Source organism: Rhizomucor pusillus (assembly GCF_041956525.1).
Source record: "Rhizomucor pusillus strain CBS 183.67 unplaced genomic scaffold VTP01scaffold_8, whole genome shotgun sequence".
Classification (NCBI taxonomy): Eukaryota; Fungi; Mucoromycota; class Mucoromycetes; order Mucorales; family Lichtheimiaceae; genus Rhizomucor; species Rhizomucor pusillus.
Window position 1 is genome coordinate 704,550 of NW_027192150.1, and position 13,520 is coordinate 718,069.

The 13,520-nt window shown below is 46.3% G+C and overlaps 6 protein-coding genes across 6 annotated transcripts; 1 reads left to right on the plus strand and 5 right to left on the minus strand.

Moving 5' to 3' along the window:
• Positions 1-356: 356 nt before the first annotated feature.
• On the minus strand, positions 357-3,312 carry VTP01DRAFT_10261 (uncharacterized protein; the record flags this gene model as incomplete). The annotated part of the gene is made up of 5 exons (XM_069378604.1): positions 357-431; positions 491-734; positions 808-1,031; positions 1,099-1,667; positions 1,755-3,312. 5 exons carry the CDS (start codon positions 3,310-3,312, stop codon positions 357-359), a joined length of 2,670 nt encoding a protein of 889 aa, XP_069239686.1.
• Positions 3,313-3,808: 496 nt separating this feature from the next.
• On the plus strand, positions 3,809-4,213 carry VTP01DRAFT_10262 (uncharacterized protein; the record flags this gene model as incomplete). Its single annotated transcript, XM_069378605.1, has 1 exon — positions 3,809-4,213. One exon carries the CDS (start codon positions 3,809-3,811, stop codon positions 4,211-4,213), a length of 405 nt encoding a protein of 134 aa, XP_069239687.1.
• Positions 4,214-4,413: 200 nt separating this feature from the next.
• VTP01DRAFT_10263 (uncharacterized protein) lies at positions 4,414-5,211 on the minus strand (the record flags this gene model as incomplete). Its single annotated transcript, XM_069378606.1, has 2 exons — positions 4,414-4,876; positions 4,952-5,211. 2 exons carry the CDS (start codon positions 5,209-5,211, stop codon positions 4,414-4,416), a joined length of 723 nt encoding a protein of 240 aa, XP_069239688.1.
• A 770-nt stretch (positions 5,212-5,981) lies between these two features.
• On the minus strand, positions 5,982-8,217 carry VTP01DRAFT_10264 (uncharacterized protein; the record flags this gene model as incomplete). The annotated part of the gene is made up of 8 exons (XM_069378607.1): positions 5,982-6,243; positions 6,306-6,324; positions 6,394-6,799; positions 6,854-7,173; positions 7,231-7,428; positions 7,515-7,545; positions 7,640-7,899; positions 8,127-8,217. The coding sequence occupies 8 exons, from the start codon at positions 8,215-8,217 to the stop codon at positions 5,982-5,984; spliced, it is 1,587 nt and encodes a 528-aa protein (XP_069239689.1).
• A 1,719-nt stretch (positions 8,218-9,936) lies between these two features.
• VTP01DRAFT_10265 (uncharacterized protein) lies at positions 9,937-11,187 on the minus strand (the record flags this gene model as incomplete). The annotated part of the gene is made up of 1 exon (XM_069378608.1): positions 9,937-11,187. The coding sequence occupies one exon, from the start codon at positions 11,185-11,187 to the stop codon at positions 9,937-9,939; it is 1,251 nt and encodes a 416-aa protein (XP_069239690.1).
• Positions 11,188-12,689: 1,502 nt separating this feature from the next.
• VTP01DRAFT_10266 (uncharacterized protein) lies at positions 12,690-13,407 on the minus strand (the record flags this gene model as incomplete). The annotated part of the gene is made up of 2 exons (XM_069378609.1): positions 12,690-13,175; positions 13,249-13,407. 2 exons carry the CDS (start codon positions 13,405-13,407, stop codon positions 12,690-12,692), a joined length of 645 nt encoding a protein of 214 aa, XP_069239691.1.
• Between the last annotated feature and the right edge of the window lie 113 nt (positions 13,408-13,520).

The window sequence follows — 13,520 nt, forward strand, 5'->3', positions numbered from 1 at the left end:
CGTGTGTGCGTGTATACGTAACAGAGCAGAGAAAAGGAAAAAAGGGGATAAGATGTTGCGCAAGCAGCGAGGAAGAAAAAGAAATGACGACGAAAAAAAAAATTGGGGGAATAGGAGAAGGGGGATAAAGTGATGGCGGCGTGCGTGCGGACAGCGACGGCGACGACAACGACGACAACGAGGATGTGTCGATGAGGCGGCAAACAACAACGTGTACCAAAGCATAGCAGAATACAAGAACAGGAAATAGGTCTCCACCACTAGCAGCAGCAGCAGGTAAAATTCCATGCAAAGAAAATTACAATCGGACAAAAAGGAGGGGGGATGATAAGACAAGAGAAAAAAGGGTATATAATTTACTGATTCAAGTCTTTCACTAGAGACGAATAACGTTCAGACCAAGCGAGTGTTTGGTGGCACCAAGCTATTGTCTAAAGTCATATTAAAAAAAACTAACTCGAGTCATGTCCAACGTGGGCTTCAGACTTACTGGATCGTTGACTCCTCGTCGTTGAGCCAGGAGGAGCACCTCCCTTTCTTCATCTGTACAAAGCAAGTACCGCCTCCTCCGCCGACTCCGAAGGGTGCGACCGCGATTGACGACGCCCTGGTCGTGCAGACACATTGACCGGATGTGAGGCATGTACTCTGCCATTGTTTGTTGCTTCGACAACCATCTCCGCAGAGGCAGGACTGACCGAGCAGCCACACAGCATTCGGCTGCAGCATTTTGGCTGTTGTGAGAATAAAAAAGGTACAGTTTAGACATTCCATAATAACTGAAGACGAAAGGATTGACTATCGTACCGATCATTTGACAATGCATCCCACACCGAATCAGCCAGGCTCGATCTCCATTCTGCTCCTCCTGCAGTTGGTATGCGTCGACTATTCTCATTCGAGACAGCCACACTCAATTGCATCTGCTGCAGCATCGATTGCTGCTGTTCTTCATTATCTTGGTCCACCAGCGACTTTATGCTCGTAAGCTGATCCTGCACTGTCGGGTTGTCATCGAGATCGGCGGGCGTCTAAAAATATGATCAGTCATCAGTCAAAACGCGCGCGGTAAAGCTTTGTTTCCTTTTAGGCGCTAACCTGTTCATGCAACCGACTCCGATGATCCAACCAGGCATCTCGAAACGATGCCGTATCTAAAATTTGGACAACAGCACCGAGGTCCGCATGTACCTTGCTGCCGCCTCTGCTTTTGCATGATTCAGGAGTAATAATGGATGTATACGTTTCAAAGAATTGTGCAAGGTCAATGTCCGTTCGCTGCTGCTGCTGCTGCTGCCAGCAGGGCGTGTCAACAAGTCGGGTAGGGTCCCCGCTGCCTTGTACAAAACCCGCCAACATCCCCGGCGCACATTCTCGTATACAGATCCCATGTTGTTGCTGCTTCTTATCCTCTTCTGGAGCGTCTCCAGACTGTTGTTGCTGTTGTTGCAGTAGAATACCGTTGCACCAAACTTGCAGCGTGGTAATCAATTGCCGCACATCGTCCCCAACAAGCACATATAGCCCCGCAAGGTCGGCAGGATGAACAAGCACGCCTTGGACGAGACATATCAGCTGCAGATACGCCATCAGCTCCTCTGCAGATGGCGCTTCTATCCATAAAATGGCTTGCAGAAACAGCGTTTCAACAGGAACCAGGTCAAGGTCTGCAAAGCAAACAAACACAAAACAAAGGAACAAGAGCATGAGTTTCTCAAACCACTGTGCACAGCTAAAACGATAAACTCGATTACCATTGCATGTGAGGACCATTGGTCTTTTACTCTTTTGAGCCAACTCCAGAACAGCCGACCAAAACCCTTTATCCTCTTCGTACAATAGATCCACTTCTTCTAGCAACACCAGGCTTTGCTGAATCGATGCTGATGCTGCCGCTGCAGGATGTTGTTGCTTTTCAGCAACAGTATCGTGATTGTCTTGTGCAGTGATCTGCTGCTGCTGTTTGTTGTTATTATCGGTAACTGTGGTTTCCCACTTCCTTTTGCGAGCATTACTTCCGTCAACGTGGTGAGACTCTGTCATTTCTCCAACATAGGCTACCAAATCCTTGCCACTTCGCCGCATACCAGGATGGATTTCAAACACTTGGTATCCTGCTTCCTCGGCAGCCGTGTACACCGCCGCCGTCTTGCCAGATCCCGGATCGCCGACAAGTAATATCAGATTGGATTCCATCTTGTTCACTGAAGAGGGCGTTCCATCATTTTGCTTTCTCTTCTTTGTTCGTTGCTGCTGCTGCTGCTGGTGGCTCGGGCTGAAATCGTGATCCTTGTTTTCTTCCGCGACTTGGCGCTCCATCGACTTTAGCTTGCGTTTCTTGGTTTTCATTTCTGTAGGCGGTGCGATCTTCATTTGATGCAGCCAGTCGCGTAGGTACAGTTGGCTATCGTTGCCGCTAGTCAACAATTCACACACGCGATGGGGACGGTATTTCTCTGTCCACGGAATCTTTTTCTGATCCTCCTCACTGACATTCTTGACATCCTCTTCTCGTAGTCTCTGCAAAACTGATTGGCACGCTGCGGACGATTTGCTGCATGGATAAAGAGTGTAGATCAAATTCTCAATTTGAGGCAGTGAGAGTCGGTGGATTTGTTGATGATCATCATGAGCCAGCGCATCTCGTCGCCGCTCTTCTTCATGTTGTTGCTGTCGAGCACTTTTCAGGGACGCAAAAAATGCAGGCGATTCCTCTTGAATGATATAATCGAGTCGACCGCTCTCTACCCGCTTTTGTGTTTCTGCTGTCACCGTCCATGAGTTCCTTCGCTTCCTCGTCGCCTGTTCGTGACGCGACGGCGGTGGTGGTACGTGCCCGCCCTGAAACAATGCATTGTCTGGCCAGCAGGGCTCTCTAGGTTTTACCGATGTTGACGCTGCCGCTGCTACCGACTTTTGTTGTTGCTGTTGTTGTTGCTGACCAGCAGTCGGTTTCAATTGTTTTGCAAAGAACGGATGCAGTTTTTTCTTTTCTCCACCTCCACTGGACGGCGAAGGTGACGACGACGATGATGATAATGATGCAATTTTTGTAGTCTCTTGTTGTTGTTGTTGTTGTTGCTGCTGCTGCTGCTGCTGCCGAGTTTGCTCCTTTTCTTTTTCTTTCTGTTCTTGCTGTATCCGCCTTGTCGCTTTGGCAGGATCGAACTTGATCGCGACTCCTCCTCGTTTCCTCAACGACTGTAAGCGGATCTTGCCCGATCCCTGACTCTGCTCATCGTCCCCGCTGCCGGGTCGAAAGAACGTGTTGAATGATCTTTTTGGGCTCGATGGATCGCATTCGTTGCTCATGCAGGACCACCAACACGCGTGTGTTTAATATATTGAAAAAGGTAAAAAAAAAATGCGGCGACGCGCGGTATTCCACCACCACATGCTTGCCCGTTTCAGAAGACTTCAGTCTCAGCACCAGACAACCCCTTCCTCTCTACTACAGAAAAGGGTTTTCTTTGCATTAATTCGTACTGAAAGCTGCTGCTTTGACTGCCATCCATGCTAACCATGCACCGAGTGTTTTGTTCCTACGACGTATCATGGTTACTGACGATTATTGACAGTTATCTGAAAATTCGCGTTGCTACTTGGATAGAATAGATGCAGATCCATTTATGAATTTGTAAAAAGAAGGTCTCTATTGATCTTGAGATATGGAATCAACTGAAAATCTGAAGAAGAATCGTTTTTCCGGGCGCTGCTTGAACGAATTCTAAATTGAGAGCAGGCAGGGCAGGTCCGCCTTGTCCTTCCCAACCCCTGGAACAAAACGCACCAACACACACACATACAGATGCCTCGACCAGCACGGGAGGCCAAGATTCTACTTGCACCTCTAGCACTGTACAGACACATTTTGCGAGCGCACCGGTACCTGCCACCGGCCATGCGAGCCATGGGAGACGATTACGTCAAGGCAGAATTCCGGCGACATCGAGACATTGACAACCCTGCACATATCATTGGCTTTGTATCCCAGTGGCAAGAGTACCTCGAGACGATCCAGGAACAGACCAAGCCGAGACCGCAGGAAGAGTCGATTGCTCCCACGTCTGATCCTTTGGTGCGAAGCTTCGACATGCCAAAGGAAGGCTGGGGAAAGAAACTCGACAAACAACGTCTTGACAAGCTCAGCGACGAACAGATTGGACAGCTGTATGAACTGCGGCAAGAACTGCAGCGAGCTTTGAAGGATTAAAGGAAGCAGGATGGAGAAGGAAAGGAAGAATCCGGCGGGAGAGCGCACACACACGCATACATACACATACACGCGCACACAAATGCACGAACAATAGATGGACAAGATAATTTGCATGTCTACCATCATGTTTCTACTACTAGTACTACTGCTAGTACTACTAGAATTATTAAGCGACAACAACAATAATAAGACCATCGTCAGTGCGCTGATCCTTCAACCATCTTTTGCTTTTCATAGTCCGGGATATCGCCCGAGAAGGCCCAGGAGCGCTGCTCGCCCTTGCTTAGATGCGAGCAGTCTCCGTGGATAACCAGCTTCCACGACCCGTCGTCCTGGCGCTCGAGCTTTGAAAGACTTGCGGTTCCGCAGCGCACAGGGAAGCTTTCGTCTTGCAAAAGCGCACGTACGGCGCAGATGACGGATGCAGCGTGGCCTGCGAGCAGAATCGTTGATGGGCCGCTTTCTCCTTCCGCGTCGAGCTGGCTGATTAAAGCATCCAATCCTTGCTCGACTCGCCCGTGGCATGCCTGCACAGTTTCAATGCCACTTGGCAGCGGGATGCTTGACTTGTGGCTCGTATCCAAGTGTGGAAAGTGTTTCTTGAGTTCGTCGATAGGTGCCGGTGGCAAGTAGTGATCGTAAGCTGCGCCGTACCATTCACTTTCAAGTAAAAAATGCAGGGTCAGTTGGGGTCCTGAGAGAGAATGTGTATATATATAAATGTTTTATATATACCTCATGCTGTTATCAATGTAGAGCGGTGTGTCTGTCGCCTTGACAAACGGTGTCACGGTCTGGAGGACGCGATAGAAGGGTGAACTGTAGACACGTTGGATCCCCTTGTCCTTCAGGCACGCGCCGAGCTCTTCAGCTTGCTCGAGACCTAACTGGGACAAGGGTGGATCGTTCGGAAGGTTCGTGGGGAGATGCGGCTTGTCAGTCACCCAATCTTCGCGAAATCCATGGCGAGTGATCCAAATCTCCTTGACAACCATTCCGAAAGCAAAAGCTGCTGCAAAAGAAAAAAGAAACTCATATAACGCACATCAGCAGTAGCAGTAACCAAACGTCATACACATGTCAAAAGTGGTAAGGTCCCAAAACTCTGAATTTTGCCGCCGAAAGCAAAAAACCCCCAGGAGCGTGTAGTAGTAATAGTAGAACAACATCCTTTATTCCATTTTCATTTTCTTTTCTTGTTCACAATAAAGGATTATATGTTGACAACAATGAGTAACTGAGCGAAGCATGAGGAGAAGCTCCTTCAGAACGCAAAACGTTGTCCCATCCTTCTTTCTGTTTACAAGACATTCAAGGCGCCCATCGAGAAAGGACACCTCGATCAAGTGAACAGAGTCAAGTAAAGTTGAAGAGAAAAGAAAATGTAGGCAGACACAAGTTTTATAACTTTTTTTCAAGCGGAGAAAAAAAGAAACCCGCCCCGACGTACACATAACAACAACGAATATCCTTTCTACCACGGGCGATGCAGTTATTGTTTAAATGTGGGGACGTGTGTGCGAATATGTTTTATCTGCTTGTAAAAGAAGAAAAAATGCGGCAGTCAATTCTCCTGACGGTAACAACATGGCGCACATTTAAGATAAAAGCAAATAGAGGAAACATAACCTAAGCTAAAAAAAAAGGAAAGGAAAAAAAAAAAAAGAGAGAGAAAACAAAAAGACGCAATGTGCTGCTATTAGTAGCAAATTGGCTGCCGAAATTGCTGTTGGAAAAGAAGATCGAGATCATAGAGACAAAATGATTAAAAGTCGTCATAAAGTCGTGTCGAGTTCATAAGGTGGAATGGTTTCGATGGAGCAGCAGCCATGGCTTTGCGGTCTGCAGAAGAACCTGATGCTCCTCCCCTCGTGGGATCCAAAAACTCTTGGAGATAGTTCTTGTTGGGATCGTAGTTGGCAGGAGGGTCCAAATACGGCGGCGGTGCATTCATACCGGCTGTCGCTGCTGCTGCGCTCGAAGTTGGCAATTGATTGTCAGGCATCGCCTTTGAGGGACTGCGAAGCCTAAAAGTAGTTTTTAGTTTCCATCTAACAACTAGCATGTATTCACACATTGTTTTACTCACATTCTATTACTTGATGATCCTGCATACACATTATTAAAGTCATTAGGACGGCTGTGATTGACTGGCAAGTAACTGGTCGGATACTTACCGCCAGCAGCCGCTACATCACGCATCATCATACGTCCTCCAGCCGATCCACCCACGTAAGGGTGACCGGTCAAGTAGTGGTCCTGAGGTGCACTCTGTTGGAGTAACGTCTGGCTCGGATGCGTGTATTGGTTTTGATGCAAGAGTTTTTGTTGCTGCTGTTGTTGGTATTGGAGCATAACATCATCTAACCGCCGTGAGGTTTCTGGTGACTTGGTCTCTGCTTTGATGTATGGCTGGGCGGCTGCAGGCGAACGATGTGCAAGTCCTCCGCTGGACGGCAATCCAGATGCCGGCATAACAGGGCGTCGTGATTGTCCCGGCAATCCAGAGTCAAGTGCTACGGCCGATGCACCGTAGACAGCAGGATCCATACGAACCTGGTTGTCAGCCAGCTTCTTCTCTTGCTAAATTAAAAGTTAAGATCCGAATTGAGCGAGCATAGTTTATGCAAAACGTACCATCTTTTTAATTGTCCAGTCAAACACATAGTCGTATTGAAAACCTTCTCGTACAAACAAGTCGCGGAATAGCTTGCGCAAGTATGAATAGTCTGGTTTGTCGTCAAAACGGAGAGATCGGACGTAGTTGAGGTATATCGCAAACTCCTGGTGCAAGCCGCGACATAATGCATCTGCAGGCGTCGTCATTTTCTTTTCCATGATTTTATCATACTTCTCCTTCTTCGTCCGCGCTCGGATTCCTTGCCACGGTAACTGTCCTTTGCAAAAGTATACCAAGATGTAACCAAGTGACTCGAGATCGTCTCTGCGCGATTGTTCTGGAAAATACGTGAGCGTCTTCGTGTCCAAAATTGCTGTTGCTACGTTGCATTTACCTATTCCCAAATGTGTATTGACGCTAGCGTAACGTGGGGTGCCGGTGAGATTCTTGTTCTCTCGATAGGGTATATGTACATTCGTTCTTGGGTCGCGGTATCGTTTGGCCAAACCGAAATCAATCATGTTGACTTGATTACCACGTTTTCCAATACCCATCAGGAAGTTATCCGGTTTGATATCTCGGTGGATGAAACCTATGAAAACACACGAACAACGACTCGCGAGTTAATACCATTTTTTGCCAGCAACATCGTCATCATCATCATCTAATGCTGCTCACCCTTTGAATGGACGTATTCGACACGTGAAAGCTAAGTGAGGAAGAAGGGCGTTTTGTCAGATTTGTCATCCGGTAACGTGCTGGGAGGAAAAGGGCTGCGTTTTTCGCGGCAGGGGAAAACGTACCAATTGATCGGCGAGCAGTAAGACCGTTTTGAGCGAGAAACGACGCTTGCAATAGTTGAACAAGTCTTCCATGGACGGGCCGAGAAGGTCCATCACCATTACATTGTAGTCGCCCTCTTTGCCATACCACCTGACAAACGGGATGCCAACACCTCCAGCAAGCGTCTTGTATACTCGTGCTTCGTACTCAAGCTGCGGATGTGCTGCTCGAACGCTTTCAAGTTTTACGCCAACGTCTTCACCGTTTGCAATATTCGAGCCTGTAGGAGAAAAATTTATTAGTTATAGCTGCTGTAATAAGGTAAAGAAAAGGGAGGAGAAGCAAGTGTCCATCTGCGAGATGAGAAGTTGCCTTCCGCAACTGTTTACGTCTGGTCAAGGTTACGACTCGGTATGCTGTGTAGCATGTATCGAGTAAATGCTCAATGATTCTCTCATCTGTGGCAGAGAGCGAGGGCTTGATGCGAACGATTGATGGGATACGTACCAAGATAAATCTCTCCAAAGGAGCCGGCGCCAATCTTTCTTCCAAGTTTGAACTTGCCACCAATGATTATGTCCCGTCCCTCTATTGACATTATCGACTATATGTATATGTAGATTGCTGGTACAAGAAAGGGACAAGGGCGGGGAGGAAACAGAGAGTTGAGAGAGTTGAGAGAGAGAGCTGAGCTTGGAGGTTGTGCTGGGCTGCTGGTGCTGCTGCTGCGTGTGTGTGGTGTGTGTTGCTGTCTTGAAGAACAACCAGCTCCCTTCTTGCCCCGCTTGAGCCCCGGCAGAGAAGGGGACTTGCAATTTCGATCATCGTTCTTTTTCGAGAAAACAAGTCGCTATTTTTATTAGATTGTTGTCTCTCTATAATTGTTGAATTTTGTAAAGAAACAAGCAAAAAAAGACACTGTTGCATGTTTATTATTTGCTGCTGTGCTGACAGCCACTTTGCTGCCTTTCATCCGAAATAGTCGCATTGTACGCATGAAAACGAGCAAACGATGGAGTCTCGATCATTGTGGCAGTGCGTCGTTGTTGACGGGAGGTCCGCCGCCTGAGCGTTGTGCTATCTTTAGCCAGGAATCTCAACACACCAGCCAGTGACGGGTGTCACGATTAAGAAAACATATTACCAAACAAGGATATTACGCACTTAGCAGCAACGAACCAGAACGCTGTTTCGCACAGTTTGTTCACTTGACAAAGCAAATCAAATGCAGATAGATTTGTCGTTTATACTAATTTTATGGTGTCCACTCTACTTTTGCCCATCTGTCGTTTCTAGTCAAAATTAGGGATTTTTGCCGCCAGTCTGTTTGTCGATAGAAGAATTCATGAGATCCATGCTTACATAAAAGATGTATATATATATGATACTCGGTAACCGCATATTTTGCTTCTTTGCGAGAGATGCTTATCTATCTCCGATCCGGATAACAACGTCTAGCGATTCCTCCTTGACTACGAGATCACAGACGCCTACGATACGCAAATGATGCTATATAAAGATCAATAAGAGACAATGGTGAATGAAGTCTGTTGTTTTTTGCATTATAGCCGTAGCAACGGGATATTTGAAAGTGCATTTGATTACTCCACTGTGTGTGCCAATCAGCTTCAAAATGTATACATGAGCGAAGAAAGAGCAGATGAATATGACTTTTGTTGTTGCAGGATTGTTTACATATTTTCAAAGAAAATCCTGTCAACTTTCCCACAAGGACATGTCCGGAACCCAAAGCTGCCCCCGCTGCCCATTTCTGGAAGAAGAGCAATTAGGGAAGGAGCAACGAGTCTTGAACTGCATCTGTACTAGCAAGGCTACGAAACAAACATTAAATATGTATAAGTTAGGTGGCACTGAAAAAGTCAGATGCAGAAATACATTATTGACCTTTGCCAACGAGACTAAACCGTGGCATTTCATTTTCTTGTGATGGGTAATACCGTGGATAATCTACGTTAACTTTCGCTGAGGTGGGCGCTGTGTTGATCATCGAGTGCATATAACATACATGCTTGCAAGAGACGAGTCGGTAATAGCTGTACATGCTTTAGGAACACACGAGGTTTATATTAACAATATAAAAAGGAGGGCAATATTGTACAAAGTGAGAGTGAATACAACAAATGAGTCTACCCTATTTTGTAATGCACTGTCGGGCGGGGTGACAGGAAAAGTAGGGAGGGGAGAGCGGTATTGGATATATGTTATCAGCAAGAAAAAAATGAAAGAAAAAGAGGTAGTTTAAGTACAAAGATGAATTTTCATGGCGCGGAAACAGAGAAGACGACTTCGTGAATTTTCAAGTCGATGCTTGAAACTTTTTGTTCCGTTGTTGGATGTACCCAGACATTGTACTCCTGGGGGTACCGACAAAGAAGTCAGCGCGTGCAGCTACTTCGGCATCTACAAGCGGTAAGAGTAAAGATCCTCGTCCGTGTGGAGCGTCGCTAGCTTGAGTGACAAACTGTACAATGTCAGGGAAATCGTTTAACGTAAAGAGGCATAGAAACTCGCTAAAAAGATCGTGAAATTTTTCTCGTGGGTTCTTGGCATCAGTTGCCATGTAAATCAGGCGCAGACGTGGGTGAACAACATTTGCTTGCGATGCGACGCATCTTCTAAGACGCTCTCGCGTATTTGACGTTGCTTCCAATTGATCGATGCTGGCGTTTATCAAAGTGCTGTTTTCAGATGCTGTTTGCACCAGCTTGCTTCGGATCCTATCCATAGTCTGGACAGCCATCTTTTTGAAAGCGCCGTCGCCTTGCCGTAAATGTACACTGGAGTAGTGATTTTCGCCGCCTAGCTGTTGGACGATCGAAGCCGCGTACATGTGTACTGATGGATGTGTAACGCCCATTTCTTGCTTCAAATACTCTCGTACATCTTTCAAGTCCTGTCTCGTCAGTGCTAACCGCTGCGAACCAAACAGCGAGCCAAATAGCAAGAAAGGTTTATCGCTGTGCGATTCCAGCTCTTGCAATTCTAGGCGTTTCTCGAAACGCCACAGATTAATGTTGTCATCGGGGGTATCGTGGATTTGATAAGAGTAACGCACAGTGTCGTCAATTTTATAGGTGTAATAATCCATCTGCTTGCTTGATATGTCCCAATATCTTTCAAAGTAATCAGCTCGCATACTATGGCGTTGTATGGTTCGGATACCGAGAGCATGCATAGGGCGCAAATCAAAGATAGCGTCTACCGGAACAGGGACGTAATCACGATATTCGTGGCAGTACACAGATTGTTCGGTCTCTACTCTTGGTTGCTTCGTGCACACGTCGAGTCGTCCAGCAAGCTCATCGTAAGGTCTCCAGTAGGTTGCACGACCCATGTTCATCTCAGGTAATATGAGGGTGCGGTTCAATGCATATGCGAGCACAGCAGCATTGATCAAGGCTATCCGTTGGTTGTGTAGACCCGAGTGCGGTAGATACGTAATGAACCTATCGTCGTCGCTGAATAGCGGTGATGATGGATCGTCGAATTTTTGTTGCCGTTGCGCTGACCGTTCTCGACCGATATCCGCCCGAGATAGCCATGACATATTGTGCAACGATGGCCGAAAAAACCATACGTGTCCAAGCACCGCGAGTAGAAAGAGCACAGTGCAGCCAAAAATTAAAGGCCGATGTGAGCGCACGCTTCGGTACATGCGTGTGATTTGTATAGAAGCGATAAAGAAGAAGAGAGAAGAGAAGGGGAAGAGAACGTCGAAGAATTAGCGTAAAAAAGGCCAAGAAAAAAAGTTGATGATTTCGTAGTCTCTGACCTTGAAATGGGCTTTGTCTCACATCATGATGGCAGCAGCAAATGGATCGACACGACGGAAAAAAAAAAAAAAAAAAAAAAAAAAAAAAGAAAGAGACCGTTCCAATCCGTCGGGGATCTGCGTGCTGTGTACCTCTCATTCGACGGCAAAAATTTCCTTTAAAACCTTCGTTGATTCATGTTTATGGTGAATTGGCGACTCATTTAATAAACGAGCCACATTGGTGTATGCCTGCAGACGTGTGCATTCTGTGTACACACATTGGGCAGAGTCTGATAATGCATCTACCGTATTTGTACCGCCAACAAGGGATATCTATAGCCCGTGCGGCTGAATTAATAGCACTGCTTCTCCCATTCGTATCTCGACATAAACGCCCTTTTTGCAGCCTTGCATTTTTCTTTCTAGTTCCACGGTCTCCTCTCTATATTAAGCATCATTACTCTGTGTAAGATATGTAGGTGTAAACTTGTTTGTGTATTGCCAATGCGTTCTGTTCTAGTGCAATCTCAAGACTCTTTTCTGCGTGTGTAACTTTGCGAATCTTGATGCTTCTGATAACAAGCCGATAACTGTACTTTTTGTCCCTTACTCGCTTGACTACTACAGTGACACTCGGGCAGAGAAGCAATATTCAAGTTACAATTTTAAACAGCACGTTCGTGAAGAACGAACGGGGGAGACGGCGAAGAGGAAGCGCAAATTATGATCGTTATTAGCAGGAATTTAATAAGGCGCATTCGGTGATTTTTGGGTTATGATATTTTGATTAGCGTGAGCACACGACTCGTAAATAAGATAGAGTGTTTTGTGTCACTCTGGCACCTAATGGGGTCACAGGTCAGAACTGATTATTGACTTGCCAAACAGGTATGCACAGACGAATATAAATGACGTTTCAGAAAATGCGTAGGACAAAATACGAGATACATATGCACAAACTCAAAATATTACCATGCAGCTACTTAAGAAAACGCAACGCTGCTGATAGTATTTAAGTGAGTGGAAGAAAAGCGGGTGCAGTTTCATTCAGGAGTTAGTCTTACGCAATTACTGCATTGGGGATGCAAGCTATACTTTTTATTCATGATTATTACTTTGAAGGGGAAAAGATAGATATGTATATGTGATGTGAGAGAGAGAGAGAGAGTTAGGGATGGGGGAAAAGTCATGGTGAGGGGGAGTGATGAGGGCTTGTTCTCTCAAAAAGGGATAAATATTTACAGCCATTAAATTATGCAAAGAGGATATATATCACACCATACTTTTTTTAGCTTTTACTCATCATCATCATCATCATCATCGTCGTCGTCCATTTCATCGCCGGCCTCATCACCCGAAGTGTACTGAGTTTGACTGCTATATTCCTGTGCCCAATTCACTAGGCTCATCGGATCCGTAAGACTCAGGTCGTAGTTGAGGAAATGCAAGAATTCAAGCTCCATTCGTTCGATCGTGCTTTCTGGGACGTCTTCTTTCATCACTTCGGCGAACAGCTGCTTGAACGACTGAATATCACTCATTTTACGATGCTTGGCAGAGGTAGCACTCGACAGTGATTGCTGCAGTGTTGAACGCTCAGTCGATAATTTGATGTGTGCTTGTGGAAAAGGTTCCATGGTGGTGGCTGGCGACGATGTTGATTTGAAAGACGGTTCAACCATTAAGCGCAAGCTAGCTTGGATGTACTTGGCAGCGACCAAAAATGCAACCATGACGAGTCGGCGACTGCAGCCGTGAGCACCTACAATGTTCTGGTATTTCTGTTTTTCCGCCGTGCGCTGAGTTATTCACTATTTCAAACATCAACTGCTGCCTGTCGGTTTATGCACCTACCATTTTCAGCTGGTGGATATAATGCACAGCAACAAGCAGCGCAAACTCGGGGCATACGACGATTGCCATGTTCTCGTTATTGGTGTATGCATGCGCCAATGCATCATCCAAAGATATCTTGCGGGTATCAAGCGATGTAGTGTTTACGACACTTTGCATAAGACTGCTGATTTCCGCGACGGTGGATCCCGGATCATTCTCCCAAGCTTGTACGACAAACGACGCTAACGTTCCTAAAGTTGGGAAAAAATGTAAAAAAGTTCGGTCTCCTG